The sequence below is a fragment of the Aulonocara sp. 'chitande type north' Nkhata Bay genome, linkage group LG2, assembly GCF_057382095.1.
Source record: "Aulonocara sp. 'chitande type north' Nkhata Bay isolate Kocher_YH1m ecotype deep benthic linkage group LG2, A_spYH_male_GT1.1, whole genome shotgun sequence".
NCBI classification, from domain to species: Eukaryota; Metazoa; Chordata; class Actinopteri; order Cichliformes; family Cichlidae; genus Aulonocara; species Aulonocara sp. 'chitande type north' Nkhata Bay.
This window is the reverse complement of record NC_141345.1, coordinates 29,249,574-29,277,500: the sequence shown is the minus strand read 5'-3', so window position 1 is coordinate 29,277,500 and position 27,927 is coordinate 29,249,574. Positions and strand designations below refer to the sequence as shown.

At 40.4% G+C, this 27,927-nt stretch overlaps 1 protein-coding gene across 5 annotated transcripts in view; it reads right to left on the bottom strand.

The window, feature by feature from the left end:
- Positions 1–27,927, bottom strand: part of mid2 (midline 2) — a 172,024-nt gene that overhangs the window by 69,450 nt on the left and 74,647 nt on the right. For all 5 annotated transcript variants that reach the window (XM_086258046.1, XM_086258039.1, XM_086258030.1 and 2 more), the window contains one exon: positions 25,496–26,373. In XM_086258046.1, the coding sequence (XP_086114172.1) occupies positions 25,496–26,317 (822 nt within the window). In that variant the 5' untranslated portion in view covers positions 26,318–26,373. The remainder of the gene's footprint in view (positions 1–25,495; positions 26,374–27,927) is intronic.

Below are 27,927 nucleotides of genomic sequence, written 5' to 3'. Positions count from 1 at the left end.
TGTTATTTTCTATTTCCACGGGAGAGCTCCAACTCGTCAGCAAGACCTACCGCTAAAATGAAATGAACATATTGGACCTATATGTGTTATTGCCAAATATAACACATGTAGGTCTAAAGGATCAACAAAGCTGTTTCAACTCTTATTCGAGCTTCGTTTGTGCCTCATCTGTTCTCTATTCTAAATTATTCTCCAACTACTTCTATTTCACAGACACCGGGGCCGGCAGTGTGCTATAAATCAGCAGGCAGAAGTAGATCTGTAAAATTGTTTCATCAGCCCATGCTGTATACTGTGCTGCTAATAGCAAAGCCTTGTTATCCACAGTAGATGATATCATTAGGTCGGTGATACTGACTGTGGGCTAGATAAGAAATATTCCTGTCCTCAAGACAAGCTGTGGCCGACCACTGTGACTCCTGACTAAAGACATTATCGTCACCAGCTTGGCTGCTTTGTGTAGATAGAAGATGTAACAGAGCTATGGTAGAGCAAAAAAATAAAGAAAAAGGACAAAAACATTTATATCTAAGACATTTCATAATTTACGTACGATACAAATATTAAAATGTTCTGAAAACAGAGAAACAGCTCAGAACGAACATTCTAGTTATGACCAGAACAGCAAAGCCAAGGCGGCATGCCTGGTAATCTGTAAGAGACATCTGACGAGCATGTCTGGGTCTGTTTTGTTGCCTTGTACGCTTTACCCACAGATAACTGTCCAAACAATGACATTGTGGAATTAAATCAAGATATTTCCAGTAGAGATACAAAGTGGCTGGTTTGAGCCAAACAGATAATACTCTGTATCCAAATTCAAATGCCACGCCTCGGTACTTCTGATATTTGGACTTGTATAACTGAAGAATACGGAATAATAATAACACAGGATACGCCTGTAGCTGATCTTATTCCATTCACTGTGGTGAGCCAAGCTTAACAAGTCACAGTGCTTTCTCTATTGAACGCAAATATATTAAATTGATATCGATCAAAAAAGGGAACATTTCAAAAATGTTGAAGGATTCTTTCAGAAGCCAAAAGGGTTTACATCAATATGCTTCACATCTTAAACTCTAGGCTTTGACTGACAGCAAAATGAAGTCATCAGCAGGAAAGCTGCCCTATGACCACATAATCCAGGTTCAATATCTCCAACCGATGAATAAGTTCAAAGGAAATGTCCTTCAGCAACGCAGCAAAAAATACCTGCTGCCCCCACAGATAATGTCTTGTAGCTGACGTTTACCTCTGGCCTCTTGATTTAACCGTTCTTTCTTTCTTTCTAAAATAAAGTTTACTCGACATGGCATTGTATACATAAGGCTGAAATCTTTTAGGCATATACCAACCAAATTAGCTTTCCAATACACAACAAATCATTGCTCTTTTAAAACAACATGATTCTGATATTTTGACAGCTTTTCTTATTACATTTTTAAGGTGCATATGAGCTATTGAGTGGCTAGAGACTACTTAAAAACTTTGTACATATACTCTAATCAATAAATACATGAGTCACTCACTGTAACCTTTTAGAAATACAGCTTCGTGGCTGCGTGCCACATGTAAGAAACATACCAGCTTGCTAGGATCTGAATGTTACTTGGCACTTTTCTTCCACCTCACCCCACCTTCCACCACATAAGCCTTACAGTATGATAGACTTCGCTGTCTTCCTTTCTCCCTCAATGATTCCCACTGCAAATGGATTATATATTCACTTATTAACATGGCAGAAATGCCTGGTTAGCTCCCACGTGAAAAAACAGACGAGGAACAGAAAGAGACGTGACTGAGGGGAAAAAAAGAGTGCCTAACAGCAAGAGAGAGTCACACAGACAGACAAGCACCATACAGCCACATTTCATTGGCTGTAATACAATTATGTAGCTGCTGGCTCGTTGGTGTATTCATATGACACGGTTATTCGTTTTGTCTTATTTTCTCAAATGCAATAACAGAAAGAACAGTTTGCTGAGTCTGAGTCACTCTGAGTGATGGCAACCCAGCGGCCGTTGTTTGGCTCTGTGTTTTTAAAACCCTGAGTCATTGCTACAATGAAAAATGCCACCATGTTTTCAGCACAGTGCTGGCATCCACCAAATGTGTCTCCCAAAGACTGCATAAGTGAAAAAGAGAAAAAAAGGGTCTCTTTTATCAGTGCAAGGTTTGTAGATTGCTTCTTTACTCTTGCATGTTGTTGTCTGTGTAGGTTCTCAGTCATCCAGGTCATGACAGTCTAAAGAACTTGGAAAGAAAGCGACTGGACTTCTTTAAGTTTTTTGACGGTGTTTCGCCTCTCATCCGAGGAGCTTCTTCATTTTTGCTCATTTTTGGAGAAACACATCTACTGTTTTTCCCCAATAAACATTTTATGTAAGAGTCAAAGCAAGAACAGCTGTAATTACTTCAATTTGAAATAATATATTTTATTAAAGGTGAAAATGGAAAGAAAATTCTAGAATTGTTGGGATTTATTATATAACCATGCATATAAATATGAGTTTACTATATAACCATTACAGCTATTTACAGGGTGACCGTGGCTCAGGGGGTTGGGAAGCGTATCTGTACCCGGAAGGTCGCCGGTTCGATCCCTGGGCCCTCTGTCCTGGTCGTTGTGTCCCTGGGCAAGACACTTTACCCTACTTGCCTACTGGTGTTGGCCAGAGGGGCCGATGGCGCGATATGGCAGCCTCGCTTCTGTCAGTCTGCCCCAGGGCAGCTGTGGCTACAACTGTAGCTGCCTCCACCAGTGTGTGAATGTGAGAGTGAATGAATAGTGGTATTGTAAAGCGCTTTGGGTGCCTTGAAAAGTGCTATATAAATCCAATCCATTATTAGTGTGAATGCTTGAAAAGCATTCACAGTATTGTTCTTCTAATCTTTATTATTATTATTAGTGTGAATGCTTGAAAAGCATTCACAGTATTGTTGTTGTAATCTTTATTATTATTATTATTATTATTATTATTATATTTTATTCTGTATTCCGTACGTTTTTTGTAATCCTACTCCTTCAAAACCGTTCAACTTAGAAAAACCATTCCAACACCGTTAGATTCCTATTCTTTTGGACAACACTGCTTCCATTTTTCATATTTTTAACATTTATATTTTTAATTTTATTCAACTTTATTCAACAAAAATTTATAATGTATTTCAATGGGGAGACCCTTCAAATCCTCATTCAACTTACTCATTTTTAAACTCTTACTACTTCCACATACATTGACATAGAGCCACCATTCAAACTTTAAAACGAAGACAAGACATTCAACTATTCAACTTGCATTTATCTTTTCAATATCTATTATACTTTTTCTTCAGTTCCAGTTTAAGTTTCATGATGTTTTTTCACCCGTTTCAGAGTTTATAATGGGTGTGTATGGGACGGAATGTTGGGGCTAGAGTGAGGCAGCTCAACTGCTAGAGTGAGAGGAGCAAAAAAAATAATCTTAAAATCTTTTTTAAAACTGCTGCTGTGTCCGCAGCGTTTGCTCTACAGGTATGATTTTACCCTCAAAACGTAGCCATGGCTGTCCTCTTTCATCCAATGTGTTTACTATTGTACTAGGTGTTATGGTTCTTTCATAAATGTCACCAATGCACAGCCTCCTCCCTCCAACTCTTCCATAGACTCTAATGTTAAAATGGCTCAGAAGGTTCGTTTGAAAATCAGAAGAGCATGGTGTCTTTACACTGTCACCACGTCCATATAATAAGCTCCACAGGCATGAAAACTGAGAATTAGGTAGACTAGACATGGCTGTCGCTCACAGTGAAAGAATTTTGTCAATACGACTTTTACTTTTCATTTGGGAACGATTTGTTTCGGCCTGACTTTTCTGTTCATTTTAAGCAGCAAAAGTGAGGTGCATGTCTGTGTCCGTGTGTATGGAGCCATTGGGTGCGGTCACTATAGCAACCAGGCTCACACCTGCCTGCTTAACGAGCTCTGCCTGCCACTGTACCAAGATTCATCTTAAACACTTCTCTTTCAACTGCTGCTGTGTCCACAGTGTTACAGCCATCATTTTACCCTCAAAACGTCGCCATCGTTGTTCTTTTTCCAACATCTTGTCTTTCAAAGCTCAGAGATGTAAACTTTTTAAACTGTGTGGGTCCAAGTGGAGGGATCACATTTTAGTCATTCAGTGATTCAAAGAATATGACCTTTTAATATTCTTTCAGATGTTTTCTGACTCTAAATGTTCTTTTCTCATTTCTTAGGTTTTTCTAATTTACAATTAAAACATTTTCAGCTTTTTTCCAACTTCTTCTTCTGTGTAACCTTCAGCTTTTAGCAGTTCAGCACTTTTGTTTTCAGGTTAAATTCGGGGTTTTTTTTTTATCTCATTCAAAATTTTTAACTTAAATTCAGTAATTATTTCATTTCAATGCATACATTCAGATTCAAGCATTCACACTGCAGTTTCTTCAGAAAATGCACTTTCTAGTTATTATTATTATTATATTTTATTCTGTATTCCGTACGTTTTTTGTAATCCTATAACTTCAAAACCGTTCAACTTAGAAAAACCATTCCAACACCGTTAGATTCCTATTCTTTTGGACAACACTGCTTCCATTTTTCATATTTTTAACATTTATATTTTTAATTTTATTCAACTTTATTCAACAAAAATTTATAATGTATTTCAATGGGGAGACCCTTCAAATCCTCATTCAACTTACTAATTTTTAAACTCTTACTACTTCCACATACATTGACATAGAGCCACCATTCAAACTTTAAAACGAAGACAAGACATTCAACTATTCAACTTGCATTTATCTTTTCAATATCTATTATACTTTTTCTTCAGTTCCAGTTTAAGTTTCATGATGTTTTTTCACCTGTTTCAGAGTTTATAATGGGTGTGTATGGGACGGAATGTTGGGGCTAGAGTGAGGCAGCTCAACTGCTAGAGTGAGAGGAGCAAAAAAAATAATCTTAAAATCTTTTTTAAAACTGCTGCTGTGTCCGCAGCGTTTGCTCTACAGGTATGATTTTACCCTCAAAACGTAGCCATGGCTGTCCTCTTTCATCCAATGTGTTTACTATTGTACTAGGTGTTATGGTTCTTTCATAAATGTCACCAATGCACAGCCTCCTCCCTCCAACTCTTCCATAGACTCTAATGTTAAAATGGCTCAGAAGGTTCGTTTGAAAATCAGAAGAGCATGGTGTCTTTCCACTGTCACCACGTCCATATAATAAACTCCACAGACATGAAAACTGAGAATTTGGTAGACTAGACATTGCTGTCGCTCACAGTGAAAGAATTTTGTCAATACGACTTTTACTTTTCATTTGGGAACGATTTGTTTCGGCCTGACTTTTCTGTTCATTTTAAGCAGCAAAAGTGAGGTGCATGTCTGTGTCCGTGTGTATGGAGCCATTGGGTGCGGTCACTATAGCAACCAGGCTCACACCTGCCTGCTTAACGAGCTCTGCCTGCCACTGTGCCAAGATTCATCTTAAACACTTCTCTTTCAACTGCTGCTGTGTCCACAGTGTTAAAGCCATCATTTTACCCTCAAAACGTCGCCATCGTTGTTCTTTTTCCAACATCTTGTCTTTCAAAGCTCAGAGATGTAAACTTTTTAAACTGTGTGGGTCCAAGTGGAGGGATCACATTTTAGTCATTCAGTGATTCAAAGAATATGACCTTTTAATATTCTTTCAGATGTTTTCTGACTCTAAATGTTCTTTTCTCATTTCTTAGGTTTTTCTAATTTACAATTAAAACATTTTCAGCTTTTTTCCAACTCCTTCTTCTGTGTAACTTTCAGCTTTTAGCAGTTCAGCACCTTTGTTTTCAGGTTAAATTCGGGGGGTTTTTTTTGTTTTTTTTTAAATCTCATTCAATATTTTTAACTCAAAATTCAGCAATTAATTCATTTCAGTGCATACATTCAGATTCAAGCATTCACACTGCAGTTTCTTCAGAAAATGCACTTTCTAGTTATTATTTAACATTCTGTTCTTAATGCTTTTTCATAAACAAACCTTCATAATTACTATGTTTAATTCAACAGTAATTAACAATTGGAACACAAACCATAAAAATAGTTTATTACAGACCAGTCGGAGCATTCAAAGCAGTGATAGGAAACCTTGTGTGTGTGTGTGGGACTTACAAATTTGCTTCCCACACTCACTGAAACAGCAGCCCAGGTGTGTTTCTAATCTTATGACCTCTCAGCTGCTTTTTTAATCTCTGTTTTAATATGAGTTCGTGCTCAGTTTAATCTCAGTAGGCTGCCAATAAATTGATTGTAATGTGTTTATTATTAGATTATTTAGGTACACCGCGGCGCTTCGACACGCAGGTGAAAATGCTATTCAAGATTTTGCACCAGTGTATGCCTGCTCTATGTGATTTGTCATCTTATGGGTCACTTGGACTAAAGCAATGAAATTTAGTGTCGTTTTTACTGTTAATATGCGTCAAAATTTGACCCACATTGTATGTAAAGGTTACATACATCAATCATTAATATAACTTATATCCACATTAGGGCATATAATGATGAAATATTTATATTACTTTAGATTATTATGTGGTTTGCCAAGAGATTAAAATATTGAAAAAAAAATCTAAGCTGCTAAGTCAGGTACACAGCACCCACCCAGAGGGGTCAGAGAGACGTGTTGTGAACACCATCGCAAATATAACAGCTTAATGAAAAGCACAGCTGACACAGACAACAGTAGCTGTAGCAGAAGATGTTTGCCAAGTAAAATACAGGCAAGCTGATTGGTTTGCTGGGTGAGGCCTGAGTGTTTTGTACATTCTGCATTGTGAATAATGAGGATGCGTGCACAAGCATAAAATGACCCGTTTCTCCTTCATTGGAGTCAGTGAATTCAGAGCCGATTTCTTACCAGATTTAGATTTTTTTCAATGACTAAATCTCGTGCCGACATCTTTTTGCTTTAATAAATATAATCAGAACTCTTCTGATGGTGGTATAATCCTATTTGATCTCAAGCAATGTGCAAAAAGTTACCTCAGCCAGCAGCTACGCCTAGTCAGCTAATCCAAAAGATGTTGTGTGCTAAACCCAAGGTGTTGTTCTCACCAAATCTCCCCGTAAGGATTTGAGCAACAAAGCATCCACACAAAGTGAGGAAGGAAGAGTCGGGAAGATGTCAAAGAAGTCACGTTTACAGTGGAGGTGACAAATGTTGACTGTGGACGTGTCCAAATCATGAAGCTGACAGGATTTTTTTGACAATGAAAAACAAGTGAACCATTATTGTCTTTCCATTGATTATTGGAAGGAAAATCAGAACTAAATGTATATTGAAAATATACAAATACAAGAGCTGTTACAGCATTTTTCACATGCTGTGACTATATTATGTCACCTTTACTTAACAACTAGCTTGGCCCCTTCTGTCTTGTCGCTTCCGCATTATGCTTCCTGTCTCTCATTAGATTTGATCTCTAAGGAAATATTACGTAACTGAAAGCTACTGGGAAAGACTGGCCTACAACAACTATCGCGTCATTCCCTTGAGACCCAGCACTGAGTGCCATGCACAGTCTGCCTGTGAAAGCACAATGAATAACTGCCATGTCAGTTGTGAAGTTTTCATCACGGCCCCACAGCTTTGAGAGTCCTTGGTGGTGTTTTATCGTATCACTCGTGGCAAAGTGACACAGCAGATAATCTCACTTTCAACACACGGGCCGCAGCATATTTACGCTTGTGGAAAATTCATGTTCACTTTACAAACACTGGATAAGCAGAGGTTTCTGGCTGAGCTGGTACGTGCAACTCAAACCCATTGCTGAATAAGGCAAGTGACTTTTCAGAAATGATCCTGCTGACATGATCACATGATCTTCTGTTCTTCCACCAGTGCCTTTGTGAACTTTCTTTCAGTACCCATGTGTCCACACATGTAAACATATACATGTTGGTGTTTCCCTCTTCTCCTCAATCATAATACAGTTTAAATTTTTAGAGTCACCTCATTTAGTTGTATCCTACATTCTTCCAAAACATTTGATTCTGATAATAAGTAAATCAGCATGAATAACAAGCCTATCTGAAATCAGATAAAGGCAGATCTCAGATAAAGAGTGACAATGGGAAAATAATTAGAAAATAAGTAACAGACATTTTTCTTTCTTGCAAGATGAGACAATCAATGTCGCACTCCCGACTATACAATAAACGTAGCTGTAGCCAGAAGCCTGTTATTTTAGCTTAGCAAAAGAATTATGTTCATACTAAAATAGCTAACATGCTAACTAGTGAGCTTTAGAGTTTTGTAGTACAGAGCCAAGCTGCCAGTTTGTCAGTCTTTCCAGGCTTTATGCTAAACAACAGTAAGCGGCTAAGATCTTGAGCTAAATATTTGCAATGCAGATGGGAGCAGGTCTCGTCATTTAGCTTTAAGAAAGAAGGGAAATGAGCACATTTCCCTAAATGTTTTGCAATTTATCACAGTCTTCCTTTTATCAAAGTAAAAGTAATTTTTTATGTCGCCATGTATCATCTTTTTCAAATTTAGGTCACCCGTCGCAGTGAAAAGATCTATTCTCGCAGTGCTTTTATTTCTCACCGTTGATTGCCTCATTGTTTTTCTGCATAGAAGTGTTGAACGCATACTTAAAATCTGAAACATACACCAAATGAAAAACAGATATATCCTGCTCAATGGGCTGTGGTGACAGCTGAAGCCTAACCCGTGGGTTTGCTGGAGGCTTGTTCAGTAGACGCAAAGCCTTGTCATTTGAATGTTGTATGACGATGAGTGAACCATCTGTAATGTTGACACAACAGAGTCCCCATAGCTTATTCTATTCTCTGCTCCTGTTATCTGCTTTTTCTTCTCTCCTACTTCTTATTGCTTAGTCCTGCGCTAATACAGTGTCAGCCGGCGCCTTCGCCTCAGTCGTTCCCCAGCCCTGACCTTCACTTTGCTGTCCTCCACTTCAACATTCTGTTTGTTTTCAGTGCAAAAGCTAAAAAAAGTGACAGCACTGAGTCCCATCTCTAAGACTTGTCCCACTTGCCTAAAGAAACAGAGCAGACTTGACAGACTGGTTCAGCTCTGATTGCAAACAGAATCTCAATTTGAAATAACATCTTTTGTCTGAACTTTAATAATTAAACATCTACAAATTATTCCACTCTGGTTTTTGACTTTCAGAATCTCTAAACCTGATACTGCCATTCACAATGTTGTTGTTGTTGTTTGTTTTTTTCAAATTTCCAATCCTACAGCAGAGAAAATCTGGGATGACTGACGAGTTCCTAGCTAAAAGGTTTACATCTGTCAGCTTGTAGTACCTTCAGGAAATGTTATATGAGCTCCTGGACTATATAAACACTCTGCAGTTTGATTTCTTTTTTTAAGCAAGAGGGCCAAGAGAATCTGTAATATCTACCAGACAAAACCACTGATGCTATCAGAAAAAGGGTAAAGTAGATAGAGTCCAACCAAAACATAGCTGAAATTAGTTATATGCCGATATATTGATATTGGCTGATAAATTATAATTAAAAGTAAGGACGAGAGAAATACCCTTTGGCCATGTTATGAGTGTTATGTGGCTAAGCTTATGCATGAGAGGCAAATGACTATGCATCACATTTGTTTCTGGAGGAGCATAAATGAGTAATTCACAACTTGTTGTAACAGTAAAACAAGTTTATTTTTAAACTAAATTGTCATAATATGTTATTAGGGGACCATAAAAACCTGCACATAACAAATGCTAGGGGAAAGAAAATAAAAAAAATACAGGGTTTGTTTCCTCAAACTTGTTTCTATCGAGTTCATTTAACACAATTAACTCCCAAACTGACAATAACTTGGACTAACTTATGAACAAACAGCTAAATCCCCTTTCAAGGCGATCCCAGACTCTAACTCCTTAAGATGAAACAAAACATATCTTTCAACAGAATATCAGCGCCTGAGTTCGGATTTTATTGAAAAAAGAGACACGACAGGCTCAGATTCAAAGCTTTTGTGATTTACTGCAGTCCAAAATTTGGTCTCCAAAACAAACTTCCTCTTTAATAGTCTTCCTTATCTCGACAGATGTCAGAACTCTGATCTATCTGTTACAAACATACTTCTTCATTTCCTTGTCTTTCATACTGAAAATGTTACTTTTGCCCTTCCACACTGAAAATGTTGCTCTTGCACAAACTTATCTTTTCCACTAGGTAATAGTGCGATGCAATAGCTACCGCAACTTTAGGGAATACATGTTTGCAATTCACTTGCAGTACATAATGAGCTTGTGTAAAAACAGAGGAGTTGGAGCCATCAAGGGATATGGCAGCTTTATTTTGGCTGCGCTTTCAGTCCTATTGATTGTGATAGCAGATAATGCCATCCAGAGATTCTGAGACAGGCAGTGAGATTTCCACCCTGAGCCTTTTATCTTGGACACCACAGTGTGACCCCTCCCTTGCAGGCTTTCAGATGCAGAGCCGAAAAAGACCCTGACTCTCATCTGTTCAGACTGCAGTGACCAATACACACATACACACACACACGGACGCGCGCGCACAAAACCAGACAAATATATACACACTTACACAAAATGTGCAAAAACAAGAAACACACACTTCCCCTTCTGTCCCTGCACAGAGGCAGTGGTCAGTGACAAGACAGAGTGTCTCTATTAGTATCAAAGCTGCTCTGTTCATCCTGACAAATGAGTTCGCTTCTTTCAAGGTAGGAAAAGCTATTTACTCCATCTCCACTATGCTTTACTTCATCTAATTGGTCCGACCATGTCACAGAAGCAGGCCTCTAAATCACGTCAGTATCATATATTTATAGATGAGGTCATGTAACTGTAGTGCTCTGATGGCAGCTACATGACATCTAAATATGACACTTGTTGCCAGGTCTGCTGCTGGCATTCCAAAAAAACTGAGATGGACACCAAGAAGTGAAGGAGGTGTAAAAGAGGAAGCAAGCAAGTAAAACTCCCTGATATCATGAAGAAGATATGTGATTACTGTTGCACAAAAAGATTCTGACATCCCTAGACCGAGTGCTTTATCTCTGACTGTGACATGCAGACTCACTTGCTGGGAATCCAGGTCCAGCAGGCAAGAATGATAGTCAGAGCACAAAATCACATAACCTTAGCTCAGAGTCGGCCTTACTGCCCTGCATTCATGATTTGGCCAGACACCAGAGTTATAGAGCGGGGAACCACACTGGACAGCGTCTGTGATGGACTCGCCACAAAAAGGAGAAACACATTCCCTACGTTCCTGCAATTCTGCGTGGTTGGCTTTTGGCTGTTGATATCTGGAACAGACATTCCTCTCTGTATGACTCCCTGTGGAGCTGAACTTCCTTCACGTAACCTTAGATAAACAGAAACTTTCAAGGATGGTTTTGTAAAGATCAGTGACTGGATGAAGTTAAGGATATATGTAGATTTGTGTGTATGTCGAGCCACTTTTAACTCATCTCATTCATGTCACGCACATATCAAAAACTATGTGCTTTTAACAAGAAAAATTGTTGTGGTTTGAGGTTTGTAATCTATATATCTGGTTTCATGTACAGTATGTGTGTGCGCACTTCATCCATGCATGTGAAAACCATGATAAGTCCATGGCTGCAGCATATGCGTGACCTCACACATGTAAGCGTTTCCCCGTGGAGCTTTGGTGGACAGGGTGTTCGCTGCTGCTGTCGCCACTATGCTGGCCAGACATAATAGGTGATGTGTCCCTTTTTTAGAAGCCATAAAAGAAGCCCTATGTGCTATTAGGCATGCATCAGTGCCTTCTTTTCTCATCGGCTTTAAGAGGTACATCAAACCACAGCCCCGGTAACCTGTTTTCTCAATCTCTCAAGTTTGCAAAGTCAGTTTAGAGTCTTATTGTTTTCTCCTTTCAGTTCTTGTGACAGTGCTGTATCTAAAAAGCCTTGATACTATAAGCTGTGTATCCTGTGCCGCGCTTTCAAATTTTCCACCAACATGTGACTGTGATTCACTTGTGGTCTAGATTTGATGCTGTGGAGAAATACAAGCACAACCATTCAAACCATTTTAAATATTATACCAATTCGGGGTCACGGTGGTTTCATTTCTGTTTCAGATCTGACATAAATATTTTTGGAAAATGTTAATTATGATAATCACATCATTAAAATGGTTATACACTTAAAAAAAACCAACCTCATTTAATTCAATAAAAGCACTCGTGGAAGTGGATGCGAGCACCACATGAAATTCCCAGGGCTGTAAAACAACATTTATTTTCCATCCACTGTAAGTGTCACTACAATTTGTTTTGTAACTCAGCTTCAGTATCAAAATTAAGAAACAAGCATTGGTACACTTGATGTTTTATCTGTTTTCTCATAACTCTACATATAAAGCATGAAAAAAGTGCATTTCGAGAGGTCATAATGGGAAAAGTGGCGAGTCAAAACAAGTTGTAGCATATATGCAAGCTCATTTTTACCAACATTTTGGAATAACCCTGTTGTTAATGTGGTCTATACTTAATCATGCACAATAACATATGTACACACATGACTTCATACATATCCATATCTACATATTGAGGAAGCAAAAACCTGTACCAGTTACCGACAAACACTGTGTGTCTGAGACTTTAGCCCTATCCACATGCACACATAATGTCATTTGTGCATCGTGCATCAAATAGGTAACACTCTTTTACATTTACCATCATCACAGGCTCAACTTAAACTTAAACGTAAACTGCAGAAATTCATTCTTGGAAGCCTTGTCCCTCATTTTTAAGTGTTTCTATTAGAAAACTAGAAGAAAATCGGCTCACTCCTGGTGGCCGATTGGTGGGGCCTGGCGCCTGTGGCCCGGCTGGGCCCCTTCTGGGGGGTGGGGTGCCCTCAGGCCTCTGGCCTCTGGGCCTGAAGCTCGGTCCTCTCTGGCACAGCTGGCTGCCGGCAGAGCCCGCGGGCATGCCACTGCAACCCCCTCTGGCCTCTGCTCTGTAGCTGCTGGGTGACCTCTCGTTTGGGGCTCTACTCAGCTCTTCCCAGGAGGGTGGCACGGTTCACCCCCTTTTGGTGGTCCTCTTCGGGTCCTCGTACCCTGGGGCCTCTGGATGTCTGGGGCCTGGATCTCCTCCATACCTGCTTCATACCCTGGGGGACGGGGCTGTGGCTCCCCACACTCCCTAGCAGATCGTTACATGGAGAAACCTTTGGAATACAAGCATGCTGATCCACACAGGTATGCACACAGGTGTACACACGGGTATTCACAGACGCGGACTACAGCTTTCTTGGCTGCTGCCTCAAAGCACATTGTGCGCTGTCTATCTTGCGTGCTGCACAATATCGTTTAATATTTAGTATCTGCTGTTATCTACTGCTAGCTAGTTTATTGTGATGGTGCTGTATTTATTATGTTGCTCTTTTTTTTTTGTTTGCTTTCTCTTCTGGTTTTTTTTCTCCATACAGGTGACCCAGGTGTTTTGTTTGTTTTTCTTTCTTTCTTCCCCCCTTTCTCACCGTCTCTTCTCCCCTCTGTTTTTCTTTCTCTCCCTCTCTTTCTTTCATTCTTTCTCCCTGTCCTATCCCCCAGTCATGTCTGCCCCGTTTGTAGCAACCGAAAATAAAATAAATACATAATTATAATGAAGGTCAATCAAATGGACCAATATGGCAAGGCCATGATGATCCACTTGGTAAAATAAATCCGCTTGGCATCTTTCTTGGCCTTAAGACAACAATTCTGATGGCTAAAGATCCAAACGGGACACACAAAAAAGAAGAGAAAAAAAAAAGAAGAAAACTAGAAGAAAATCAAATCATGAAACAATGAGAGCTCAGAGAACGTATGAAAACAGTTGGGCCTTTTTCAAAAGAATTAATCAGAAAACCTGCCAATATTACTCCTTTATCAACACTTGCTGACCTTATTTCACTTGTTCCTCTCAGATTTTATAATTTTGCACTCAGCCAACTGATTCCTGACTGACTGGCCTTCACAGCAAAGTCATTTTTCCTTATTACTGTAATGGGTTTGCTTAAGTCCACTGCAATGTGCAGCCTTGTGCTGGAAGGATAAAAAGCATCTCCTCTGCGTCTTCAGCTAAAAGAAAAAGATGACAGATAGACTAAGTAGCTATGTGTATGGCCAGGATCCCGTTTTTATCATTTGTTTGTCTAAATTCCCAATATCTTTGAATTCTCCAGCTCCCTGATAAAAGAGAAGTGATGTGTTTTACACATCAAGTGGTTGCAGCAGTAAAAGAAAGAAACCATCTGTCTTAAAGCCAAAACTGAAGTTTCTTCCACAGAAGAAAAGCACTCGATAACAAATGCATGACCACAAGTGGCCATCACCAACACGTATATGCGAAGCAAAAAATCTTTACACGATTACAGCGAATGGCCTTGAGAGCTTGAAAAAAAGGGAACTGGACTTCTTTGTCCGGAACCGAAGAGGCTTCTTCTGTTCTAGAACAACTAGAGGTGGTCGGCACATAACTTCCACGGTCCTGGGTCAGTGACCCAGTGTTTTGACTTTTGTTTTTTTTCTCTGTATTATGTTTTTTTGTTCTGTTTCTCTAGTTTTACTGTTATGGTTATCTGGTGATTCTGTTTTACTCTCATTAAGAGTTTAGCTCTTAGGCTTTGATTCCGTGCTCCCTCTGTTCTGTGTCTTCTCACTCAAACTATCTGTCTTCTCCTTCCAAAATGTAAACACTGGGGTTGGGTCATGATGCCTCACAGAGGTTTGACCTGTTGGCCCCGGTGACAGGAATGACCTACATGTTTTTATTTTGTTTTTTACACTTTGGCTCTTTTGACAACATGCATGATCAACAGTAGGTTAATGACCCTCAGGACCACTTCCAAGGGTACAGGTAACACTAGGGCATTATTAGCATCATAAAATAGCCTGCCAATCAGAGTCAAAGGAATTACTGTTTTAGCTGAAAACTTGGTATCTCTCTGCATGGTGTGTAATGCGCCCCTATAAAAATTCAAGGAAACTGAACAAGTGCAGGACAAAAGAAATGACTGGCCTACAGCACCTGTAACAGTATCTGAAAGTCATGTACTCAGGAAAAAGGAAAATATCCGGCAAAAGTCTGGAACAGAATATGAGAAATGCATCTGGCCCATCAGCTGATCCATTTACTGTTCAATGAAGCCTCATCAGAAATGGTCTCAGTGGAAGTGTGACTGTCAAGAAGCCATTCTTAAAGAAGGTATAATACGAAATACACAAGAACTGGACTGAAAATCAGTGGCGACAGGCCTTATGGAGTCCTGAATCCAAATTTGAAAACTTTAAATCACATCAGGAAAGAGATATAACGGTGAGTGTCTCCAACCAACTATAAAACACAGTGGAGGCTCTGTTGTGGTTTGGTGCTGCAACCTGTGACCTCAATAATATTGAAGCAGTGTGGGATCAGCTTGATGAAGAACAGAACAAACGACAGCCAAGATCCAAAGATCTTTCAAGAAGCCTGAAGAACTCTTTCTTAAGACTACTTAACCTCGTAGGACCTGACGTCCACATATGTGGACATCACATTTTGGGTCGTCTAGACCAAAATACTACATTTTGCTCTACGAGAGCCTGATATCCACTTACGAGGAATTTATACTGCCACTGTTTTATCGCAATTTAAAATGAATGTCCTCATATGTGGGTCTCATTTTTCTCAGAAACGAAAATCAGGCAAAAAATAAAAATAAAAAAAATCTGGTAATTCTTTGTTATTACATTCATCAGGTTCCAATCAGCCCAAATAGCAAAGAGAAATTAAAAATGCATGCCATGAAAGAGTTCAGGCCTTAGGAGGTTAACGAACTGACAAAAACATTTGCTTAAGAGAATTCAAACTGTGTTGAAGAACAAAGGTGGTTATAAGTCTTCATTTTCCATGTGTATTTGCAGAAATCACTGCATCTATTTCCCATTTTCTTTCTCTCATTTTTGGTTTTTATAAATTCTATAACATGGCAAACATGTAAACATGCAAAAAATGGAATTAATTACAGAATAAAAACTAACATCAAACTAAGCTGATTCTCTCCTGGATGTTTCACCTCACAGATAACGCGGGTATTTTTAGTCTGGAGATGACTTGGAGGTCCCTTTTGTCCTCAGGCCATTAAAGACGTGACGGTCATCTCCTACTGGTGTCATTAGTTCAAACCAAATATCACTCCAGTTGTGACTCGCTATTCCTGCTTGGAAGCCAGACAATAGCACATAGGATTTATCATGCAAGCAGAGCGTGCAACAAGGAAGTGTGTGCGCACAGCCACCAAAACAAAAACCAGTCACAGACTCAATGTGTGTAAACCCATGTTCACTCAAATATCAAACTCCAATATATCTGTGTGTGCGGAGTGGATGCTGACATTCTAGATTGCGCATAAATATTCCTGTTATGCTGTCTTGTTTTGTCCATTGTTGCTGAGCCAGAAGCCAAAATAGTTTCAGGAAACTCCAGGCACATGTGATTTAATGATTTGACTGATAAAAATTAAAATCGTCCAGTGTCGTCAATCCTTCAAAGTTTTAGAGAGTTCCAAGAGATACTGAACTGTAATTTTTTTTCTATCAAGCCTTATAATAACTCTTATAAACTGCATTTGTCATCAACTTCATCTAGCAGAGCCCTTCACTTTTCCTCATATAAATGGGATCATGTGCCACAGATTTTTGCAAATTAATACCAGAAAGCCCTGACTCATCATATATTGTAGGGAAATAATGTGGCGCTATATGAAAAGTTGGAATGAAACGGTGGAAAATAAGATCAGCAGAAGCAGATGACTTTCCACTGTTGATAAAACATTGAATCCTCTTATGTTGAGGTGCAGTGCTGCCAGCCATGTGACTAAAATACATAAATACTAATGCGTTTATAATCTGACGTGCATTACGGCAGAGTTATACACACAGACACACATATATATAGCTACAGTAATAAATTAAGGTCACTTATTTAAAGAGGAGACACAGCATGCACAAAACTTGTTCTTCTCTGGATAAAAACCCTTCGAGTACACACACACACACACACACACACACACACACACACACACACACACACACACACACACACACACACACACACACACACAGATATATATATATGCTTATATGGCAGAAGCTACAGAGACCCAGAAGCTGTGTTTATCAGCTGCTTAGTTAAAATGATTTTGCTTGAGTGTCAAAAGTGTCAAAGTCTCGGCTAAGCTTTGCTACGCTGTCAGCTTCTTACAGCTTTACCCTAAAATACGCACAAGCCTTCAAGTGCCTCAATTCCAGTTTTTAAGCCTTGTAACTAGTAAAAATGTAAAAATAAATAAGTAAAAAGCAGTGGGGGGGGAGGTAAAAATTAGCTCTAAATACTTTGTGCTAAGTTTTGAAATGGACGATTTTTATAATAGAAAAATGTAGAATTTATGATGGGTTTTCATTCTTGGAAAGATACCCTAAAACAGGGGTGGGCGATAGATTTTTCAAAGGGCCCACGTGAGAAACTGGGATTGTTGTGTAAGGCTGACTAGAAAGCTTATAAACACATGAAATTAATAGAGGTGAGTTCAGCTTATTGGTATGAGCCTCCATAACAATCATAGTTTCTCATGTGGGCCCTTGGGAAAATCAATAACCCACACCTCAACTGAAACAATATTTAGTTCCAGGGACTCTAAACACTCAATACAAAGATATTATTTAAGGCTCCCAGATCAAGCACAAACATCGCTTATTTCATGTTAAGAAAAACAAAATTGACTGAGTAAAGTTTGCGGTGTAATTTACAGAGAAAACACAGTTTGGTTGGCGGCGAATGAGTACATTAACTGTACTGAATCTGGAGTCCTTGATTTTAGACAATAAACAAGCCAAACTGCACATAAACATTTGCAGACATAAACAAATAATGTCCATATAATGAAAGTAATTGTAAATCCACATCATTCCCTCATATTGCTCATTCAGACAGCACGCACTGAATATCAGTATCCCACTACAGCTGCCTTAAGTGAGAATAAAATGAATCCAATGAAGCAATTTAACCCTGCTATCATTTTGTAGAAAAATAGTGAGGCATCCATTTTTAATGAATAAATTAAAGGGATACGTTTGTAACTTGCTGTAAAAAAGCTCAGGGATGAGTAGTGTTGCTTATAAACCCTCTGTCTGCTACGTATTTTGTCACCAAAGCTTTTAAAAGCATCCCACTTTTCATTTTTTCATTTATTGTGCAAATACATGATATCTCATGCAGTGGCTGCGAGTGATTTTATGAGCTTTTTATAATCTGCTATATTTTACAACGGGCTGACGTGACATACTTTCACAACACATGCATGATGCATTGGCACTGCATGGGTATTAAAGCATAGGCTCTTGCTCAAACACTGAGACACACATTGGTGCATATTTCCAGATAGGCACGCTAAGGCACCAATGCAGAGAAGTGGCACACAAAGACGCTAAAAGCTTTCTACTACATCCTTGGCGATTCCATCAGCATGACTAAGTGAGCTCCACCTCACACTATTCTCCAGATAGAGCCATGATTTCTAATGGCATCATGCACTCAGCTCCCAATCATTTCTCACATGTTCGACCTTGTACCATCTGCTTTGACACACATGCACAGCCACATGAACTTGCAGATGTACACACACAGACACACACACCTGTAAATACAGTCGCACACTCATTTGAAACCAATCAAATACGCTTCCTCACAAAAAAGACACTGGAGGGCTTCACAGCAGTATGCTGCTACAGTGTGGGTTGTGGGCGACTGAGGTGGATACGAGTGGTGTTACCTAAAACAAGACAGGGGGGCTGGGGGCGCAATGAGGGAGGAGAGGATAAACAGAGTGACAGAAAGGAGGTGGGAAGGACGATGTTTGTCTGGCCGTGTGCAAAGCAGAGGAAGTGAGAGAACTACATTGACAGTGTGAGAGGGCAGCGATGGAGGCAGTTGGAGCTGTTGTGTGAGAGGCAAAAATAAGAAGAAAAATGTGACTGTATGAGAAATAGAGAGCTGGGGCCGCATAAGTTCAGCGGAGTACTTGACATTTCAGCTTTCAATTTCTTCTAAAAATCATTACTGTCAGTGGCTGGGATAACGTCAAATTAGGTGTGCTAAACTAAAGTCTCATTTTTTAAATCTGACCGTGTGTGTAAAAGACTCTTAATGTTCTACGTGCTAGATGATTTTTATGTGATTGGATGACAAATCTGTATGCATGTGCTTGCCTCCCTCTGGATTTAGCATAGCGAAGTGGGTGTAAATACAGTCAGCAGCTGACATGATGCGCCCATCACACAGAAAAAAGTTAGTAAATGCCTTAAAGGAGCTTGAGGGGGGGGGGCAAAAGATTTAAGGGTGGTGCTGGTTGTGGGAGGGGGGGGGGTGAAAAAAAACAGTGGGGATAAAGGAAAAAGAAGCAAGGCTACAGGGACTGAGAAAAATGAAGAGAGGGGAGAGTCTGAGGGCAGGGATGGGAAGGGTGGGGTTGGTGACAGACTTGCCTGAGCCTAAACTGGAATTAATCCAATAATCGCTTGGAAATGTTTTGCATATTTCTTCATTCTTCTCGTGTACATAACAGACTATCATCCCGTTCAGCTCCATGTGAGACCTGCAGACCTATGAAGGCCATCGTACACACAACCGCACATAACAGACAAAAAAGAAAAACAGCACTGCTGTAGCGTTAGTACACGTGATAGCCAGACAGTCCGTCACAAATGTCAGCGCTGCTATAGGTTTCGTCACCAATTCAGCTGATTCGCTCTCTTCTAGACGTTAAAGCGCACACAATTCAAACATCCAAGAGCCTGAGAGTGAGTAAATTAAGTGCCAGCATTTGTAGCTGAGAGGAAGAAGAGTTATACTTGTAATGTAATCCGTTTCTCATCAGTTCCTTCAGTCTTTGTTTCTTTTTGATCTGCTCCTTTCAGTCACCACATGTTGAACACAGTATGATCTAGCGTGTTACCGCTCATCACGAACACATCTGGTTGGGCTTAAGCTTCACTCAGGCTCTTGCCTTTTGAAAATTGGCTCTGTAGCTGATTTGCAACTTCATCTTTAGGCTTTGCTACTTCTTTACCCCCAGTTTTTATGTCACCAAAAAGGGAATTTGTTTGCCCAACAATGACAAAGGTCATTTAATTGACTTTCCAGAAATCTTTTTTTCTGTAGTCTATGTCATTTCTTACATTTTAAAACCTTCTTGCAATTAATGGGATCAATTATGCTTAGAAAAATTGCCAAAACCTTGTTTTTTGTAAACGTTTTATCTAATTAATACATTGAATTTATGTTATCATCATCATTATAAAAGATCCATATTTAATTTAACCTGCCTTGCAATAGATTAATGCATCTCTGCATGTATCCAACACGTAAGACATGTCTGAGTGGTAGGGTGAGCACCTACCCTCAGTATTTCTGACCTCTTTGGAATTTGTCTGTGTGTAATGTTTAATATGAATAATGATTATCTCAACACAAGGAGGGCATTTCTGTCCATTGGTTTGTTTTAAAAGTAGAGTTCGCCGTTTGATTGCAGAGGCAGTAGTTTTTCTTTTCTCTACCTTTTTGTTTGACTGTGTGTTTGATGGTGAAGGTTCCTGCTATTATGGCTTTTATGACTAAATACACTTAAAAAATTCATTTGATATCCATCTACATATGGTGGCTGATTACTGGGAGCGAAGAAGCTTTCCTGCTGTTATTGTGTAATGCTACTTCTCTTAATGCTGGAAGTGGAAAATGAACTTGACACATAAACTGTCTCTTTCTCTCACCAGCACCGGTTATGCCGTTCTGTTTAACCACACAGTATGTATTATGTCTGGACAGCACGAGCTTAACCAGTAATCACCAACAAAATGTCCTTTGTTGGAATATTTCTGCGTTCACTGGTGTTTCAAAACACAGAATAAGTGTTCGTGCTAAGGGAAGCTAAGTGTTGCCTCCAGCTCCTTTCATATTGCAAAGATGACTCTTAGCAGTAATAGGAGTATGTTGCAAAACTCAATTAACACACACTTGATGGCATTAATTACAACAGAAGCTATGAGCTTTTGTAACATGGAGAACATGAATGGACACCTCTAAAGCCGTGGCCAGTAACCACTGATGCTGTGGACCTTTTGCGTGCTTTCATCTTAGACTTCATCACCTCCCAGTGTCACATCAAACATGCGAGACTGAAAGCTGGTGCTGAGTGCACACTTCAGCTTCTTGATTTGGTTACCCAGCATCTGAGGGGGGGATGTCAGGCTGCTACGAAATTTATCTAAATTACATTCTAATGAGGCGGCTATAAACACTTCCAAAGCAGCAGGTGATGAGATATTCACTGCTACGACAGAGCATCTCTTCGTTAGCAGTAATTTCAGCGAATGTGCAGAAACAAAAAATGCAAAGAGTAGCACCTTGAAGTTGTAGTCCTTTAAGAAAATGCTATTACTGACATCTGGAGATTATGCGACACCGATGTCTGTGCTTCTAAGCAAGAGCTCTGCTTAACAGCTGCCTGGAGAATTAACTCACTATCCTGCAGTTCTGCAGTGCCACATTTCTGGCTTTAACAGTGCTTGCACTTGTTGCCATTTTTGCTCCTATAATATGCACCCTGCTTGCCCAAGGGAAGCTTACCTTTCCCCCTTAATGTGAAAGACATAATTGAGTGGCAGTGTAGCTCCCAGCAGGAGGAGGAAATAATATGAAGGCTAATTCAGAAGTCAAAAATCAAACGGATGGATTTAGGGGTCAAAAGGGCAACTGAGTGCAATTATTTAGTGGTGCTGATTAACAGCCAGGTTTGCTGGGGAATTGCAGAAGACTGGTCAATAACATCAGTAACATACAGGGCTCTAGAGTGCGACCAATTTGGTCGCAAATGCGACCAAATTTTTCAGTGGTGCGACTAAAAATAAATATTTGGTCGCACAGGTGCGACCAACTGTTCCGGTAACAAAAAAAAAAAATCTCTGTAACTCTCCGTGTGGTCAACAACAGACACACATTATGCCCCTATCGTGGACTAAACCAATCAGAGATAGTCAGGGGCGGGACCTCTCTGATTGGCCGTGGTCCAGTTGAAAGTGCAGGTGGAAGAGAGAGGTGAGTAGCTTGAATAAAGCGATATCAATTCATTAACGGATTCCACACAAAGACCCAAACACGGAGCGGACCCAACACATCAGAATCAGCTTCGTCTTTCTCGGCTTTCTCACCCGACGGCCCGAACACGGACACGCTGTCGGAGCTTAGCGATTCTTCGGGTCCGCGCTGTGTTTACGTCTTTTTGCGCTGATTCTGAGCTGCAGGTTTTGTCTCTCCAACCAAAATTCACCGAGCCTGCAGCAAAAGAAGCAGCAAACTGCGCTTCACATTTGATCAATGTCGTCATGAATTCCCTCTGACTTTTGCTGTTTTGCTTCCACCACGATAAAAATCACACTTCCTGCACAGCTCTCTCTCTCTCTGTACTTCAGGAACAGTTTCCCGTCTCAAATCTGTTTTCTGCATTATTCATTCGCTTATTACCCACCAGTCTACCGTTGTTTACAGCGCTTTTTCTTTTTTCACTTAAATGACCTCGGACAAGAAAGCCTAATTTCTGCTGTTCAATACTGAAGAAATTTAAATTTCTTAAAATTATGCAAAATTGCAGAATATTTTTAAGGTTATCTGCTATAAAAAGCCAGACCAGGAAAATCTCCTTCATGTTTTCCTGTGTTTTATTCTCAGTTACTTTCACACAAAGGCATCTGCTGTGATTTTCACAATTCTGATGAAGTCTCATGTGTATCAGTACTGATAAATGATCAGAATTATAATATTTCTGACTGTCTGAGGCTAAATTGAATCAAATCAGGACTTTGAGAACCGGAATTGAATGGATTATAGAAATCAGTGATGATACTCAGCCCTAGTGAGCAGCCTAGGCCTGAGAGAAGTGGATGTACTGTAGCTGTGGGTAATAAGAAAAGATGAAAAGAACTATTGATAACTTTTTTGTTAAGTTAAGGCCTGATCTGTCTGAAATTCATAGCCAGTGCTCTGACACGGTGCCATCAATATTTGAATGCTGAAAAAGCACAGTGTATCCAGAAAACACATTGTATGCTGCAGTAAATGCACTGCCCAAGTGTCCCCTCTCCCCACGGCCTTTCAGCAGCAGACAGCAGCAAACATGTCGTCAGAGGAGGCCAAGATGATGATTAAGTTTTTAACATTTTCTACAATATTGACAAAGCACTTTAAGCACAAGTTTGTTAGTTAATAATTTAGAAATTAATATTGTCTGTATGGACTTCCCCCCCCAAAGAAAGTGCACATGTAAAACTGCAGTGTTAAGCGATGCGGTTGAAAAATTTGAGTGCGCCTAACTTTTGTGCCGGTACGCCTAAATTTTTAAAGTTAGGCGTACCGGTGCGCCCATGTCAAAAAGTTAGTCTAGAGCCCTGACATATGATTAAAAACTCAACTCAAACCAGTGGAAGTCACACGCACTTGTCATGAGCAGGGAGAAGATTTTAAGTTAACTGCTACTGCCACTTGTGAGCTGAGCTGGAGCTTGGAATATGGATGGCCTACTCCTTGACTTGGGCTTGATTGAGGATTTCAAAGTCAAGAAACTTCAAAGCCTTGGCTGGGGAACGTTTAAACGAGCCACAGCCAGCTTTGAATCAGAAAGGAAGCGGGACTAACTACTTACAGTAAACTCTCCCACAGCTTGAAAAGAATGAGCAGACTAACACTAGTGTAAATAAACACCACAGGGTTAAATCTGTGAAACATCCACCTACAGAACTGCACTTAAACTTCACCGACTCTTCTGCTAAGGTGTTCGTTTCTTTCTGAGTGCAGCACAATTCAATTTATTTGACAAAAATCAAATCATGGCAACACCCATGCACCCCTGGAATGAGTTTAAAGTATGGGCAAATACGTGCACAAAGTTACCTCTAGTCAAGTTATCTCTAACAGTCTACAGGCCAAATACATGAGCCTGAATCATTATTAAGAATTCAGCAAATTGAGTATCTGCAAATTGAATATTAACAAGTACTGGTTTCACTGCTTGATTCTGCTAATTTAGTGGTCTACCACCTTGATAATACATCCATCCATTTACTGCTTCTCATCCACGTCCAGGTCAAGGGAGCAGCCTAAGTAGGGAAGCCCAGAACTTCCTCTCACTAGCCACCTCTACCACATCATCCGGGGGAACCCCGAGATGTTCCCAGGCCAGCCAAGAGATACAATCTTGGGTCTACCCCAGCACTTCCTCCCAGTAAGACATCCATGAGTCATCAGGTGCTGAAACTACTTTAGCTGGCTCCTTTCGCCTTAAAAATCCACTTTAATAAACATTTAACTTTTCAAGAAAAGTTGTTGAATTGATGTAGAATACAAAATTGGTGTGTTGAGATACACTGAAATGTAGTACCATGGAGCTCTGTGAACGTATACTAGACGTGTCCAACAAATATGAGAGTTGACAGGCTCCTCTCTGACACCAGGACATGCTAATCATTTATTGGCATACAAAATGCTTACTTTCTAAAGTTTTGGAGGCTGCAAGGTTTGCTTTATTTCGACCCCTCCGCCTGTCAGTTTAATTTGCTCTGCGTCAGAAATTTAAGGTGTTATTATTACATAAATGTCCTGACACGGCTGTATGAGTGCAGATCAACCGTCTCCACTAAAGACACACCTAGTATGAGTTAGTCATAGGTTCATTAGTAAACAAATACAAGTTAGAAAAACAATTTCTCTTTAGAAAAGGATTCTAACACAAAAGACACACACATGTGCTCAATACAAACTCATGATAAAAGTTTTTAGGCCAGCTGAATGATGCTGACTCCTTTAGGCCTTTAGTGATGGAATTAGCTCCAGCTTGTGCCTTTCTCTGTTGTTTTTCACCCTGATTCAGCAGTCCCAGTCTTTACTCATGGCCTCTGAAAAAGCTCAGTGGCCACAGGGAATGCCAGCTCATCGACTATTATAATGACGGCCCTCCCTATTGGTCTCCTTCTCTCTCTGCCCTTCTCACCAGCACACTATTCCAATTGTCCCTCTCTTTCTCTCTCTCTCTCTCTTTTTGATCTGTCTTTCAGCCCTTCTTGCAGAATAAAGGCTGTGTATGATGCAATATTTATGGCAGTGAAAGTTCACAGTCAACAAAATTGCCCATTCCCAAGGCAAGAGTGACCGGATTAATGATTTTATTGTGTAGCAAACTGCAAACAAATGTATTATAATAAATGGTGCATGTTGTATGAGACATCTGTGTTCAGACGAGAACAGCTTTAGCAGTAAATCACAATGTTTTAGTCAAATTAGTTGCAGGTTGTGACTCACCGTACTCCACAAACACAGAAGTGAAAAAACACAAAATCGGGGCAGTGCACTGAAATTGTTGGTGATGACCTTATTAGGGACTAACCTTGAGCTTGTCAAAACGTTCAGTGAGGGAGGACACCTGGTGCTCTCTGTGGCGTCCCACGAGCTTGCAGAGGGCACAAATGAGCTGGTCATCCACCAAGCAGTACATGTTGACCTTCTCGTTCTCATGCTCCAGGCAGGTCAAGCCACGGATGTGGGTGTCTGGCACTGGCTCCACCAAGCGGTGGCTGGTGAAGGGCTTCTTGTTGGGGTGTGTTGCACGCAGGCAGCGGTCACAGTACGATACCTCACATGTGACGCAAGTCTTGACGGCCTCGCGTGGCGGATCCTGCTCACAGAACTGGCAGCTGATCCGTGGATCCATTTTAGCAACAACAGCTGGGCTGTGGTTAGCGTTGGTGTGGTTGATGTGATTGGTGTGGTTGGCGTGCTGGTGGGAGTGGCTGGAAGTGGCCGGGCTGCTACGAGCGCTGCCTCCACTTGTGCCACCGCCGCCGCCAATCGTTCCAGCTATTGTACCGCTAATGGTGGCGGTGTAGGGTCGCTGCGGCTGCAGGCGACGGCTCTCGGTGGGAGAATTGGGGCCGCTAAGGGAGGCCTTTTGAAAGCGGTCAATGATGTTCTGCAACGTCACATTGCGCTTAAGGCCCTCCAGGCCGCGGTGATTCAGCGTGATGACGTAACGACAGGTGGGACACTGAAAGGCAGAAATGGATTCGAGGGGCTTGCTGGTGGAGCAGTGAGACACCAGGATGCGGTGAGCACAGTTAAAGCACAGACTGTGGGCACAAGGCAAGAGCAGAGGATCTTCAAACAACTCCAGGCAGATCGGGCAGGTCAGCTCAGACTCCAGTGTTTCCATCTTCAGTTAAACCAATCTAAAGGTGACATCAAATCCCACGGAAGCTGGCCAATTACCTATGTGGAGAATAAATGAAGATATTATCAGTTAAAAAGGCCTCTAATTAGGAATTATATTTCTTCTTGAGCAAGTGAAGGCAAGATAATTTCACTTCTAAAGCACAGACAATTAAAAATTTTTTTTATTTAACAGGTCATAAAGAAATACACACAAGAACACATTCACCCATTTACCCTGAGCTAGCTGTGAGTGGCTTCATGTAAGTTTGACTGAACTGGACAGATTTAGCAAAAACATCACTATTACACACATTTCCATGTGCTGGTAAATATGACCTCCTCTCCTTGCACAACAACTCATTTCCCTCAGTGGAACCTTTGATGCGATTCCTCTCGCAGAGCTATATAAAAAGAGAGAATACAGGCAGAGGCTGACCGAATCAAAAGAACAGGTTAAAATTAATGGAGTGAACAGCAGAGAAAAGGAGAGACAGATGTCCAGCAGCAGAGGACAGAGAAACTTGTAGAAGGACTTTAACACCTTGACACTTTGTAGCTTTTATAGTAAGATCAGCTTGACTTATCAAGCAACAACTTCAAGGAAATTTTAACTTTTAGCGCATGATCGAAGCAGCAAACGGTGAAAACAGCTAAGCAAGAAAATTGATTTCAGATCCTCCTCCTTGTTCTCCAAGCACTTCAAATCTCAGCACCTTGCGGCCTGCCTATCAAGCTGTCTCCCCTGGGTGGCCTTAAAATCACTGACATGAGAAATCACTAATAACCGCCATCCCTCTCTTCCCCCATGGCTCTCTGTCCTTAAAAAGAAACAAGGCAGGCAGCGTGAAACTGCAGCATTAAACCATGCAACCTCAGGAAGCCGACAGTGACAATTTCACTGAGCAAGGTTGTTCCTAATAGACTGCCCTCGTCTCCCCCTGTGGTGTTCTGCAGGTTGTAACTAATTATGATGCTCTAAAACACGCTATGAAGAAAGGTCAGGAATCACAAGGGAGACCAAGTAAGATCTAGACAGATCTACCTTAGTCTTCCTCCAACAATGCAAAAAAAAGGGAGAATGTGTTGTGAATGAAACTCATGAGCACGAGTGTTGACAATAAGCGCTTATCAGTAGTTTCATTGAGTAACGGTGCATTCCGCCTGCTGTTTTTCCTAGAATTCCAGGCTTAATAACTATCACTTGACAAAAGTGACTTTAAGCACAGCCTGCCAAACAGCCTTTTTGAAGCACTGACGGCTCTTTGTCGATTCAAACAATGTTATTTGAAACATGGGGGAATATTTTTTAAAGCCTCATAGATGGTTTGGCACAGTGTAAACTGCAAAAGCTTTACAAAGTATTACACATCCCGTTTGACAAATAAAAGTAGGAGTTCCTCACGTGAGAGATACTAAACCAAGCCGACTGTATTGAAACAATTACATGAATATAAATAAGTTGTTGATGCAAGTTCATGTTCTAAAAGCATGCATTGTGATAAGTGCATTTGTTATGAATGCAACCAGTTAAGCTTGAATGCAGAGGGAAAATAAAGTTCACAGCTTCCTGTCAAAGCATGTTGAATCGAGGAGTGACCTGTGGCCACCCCG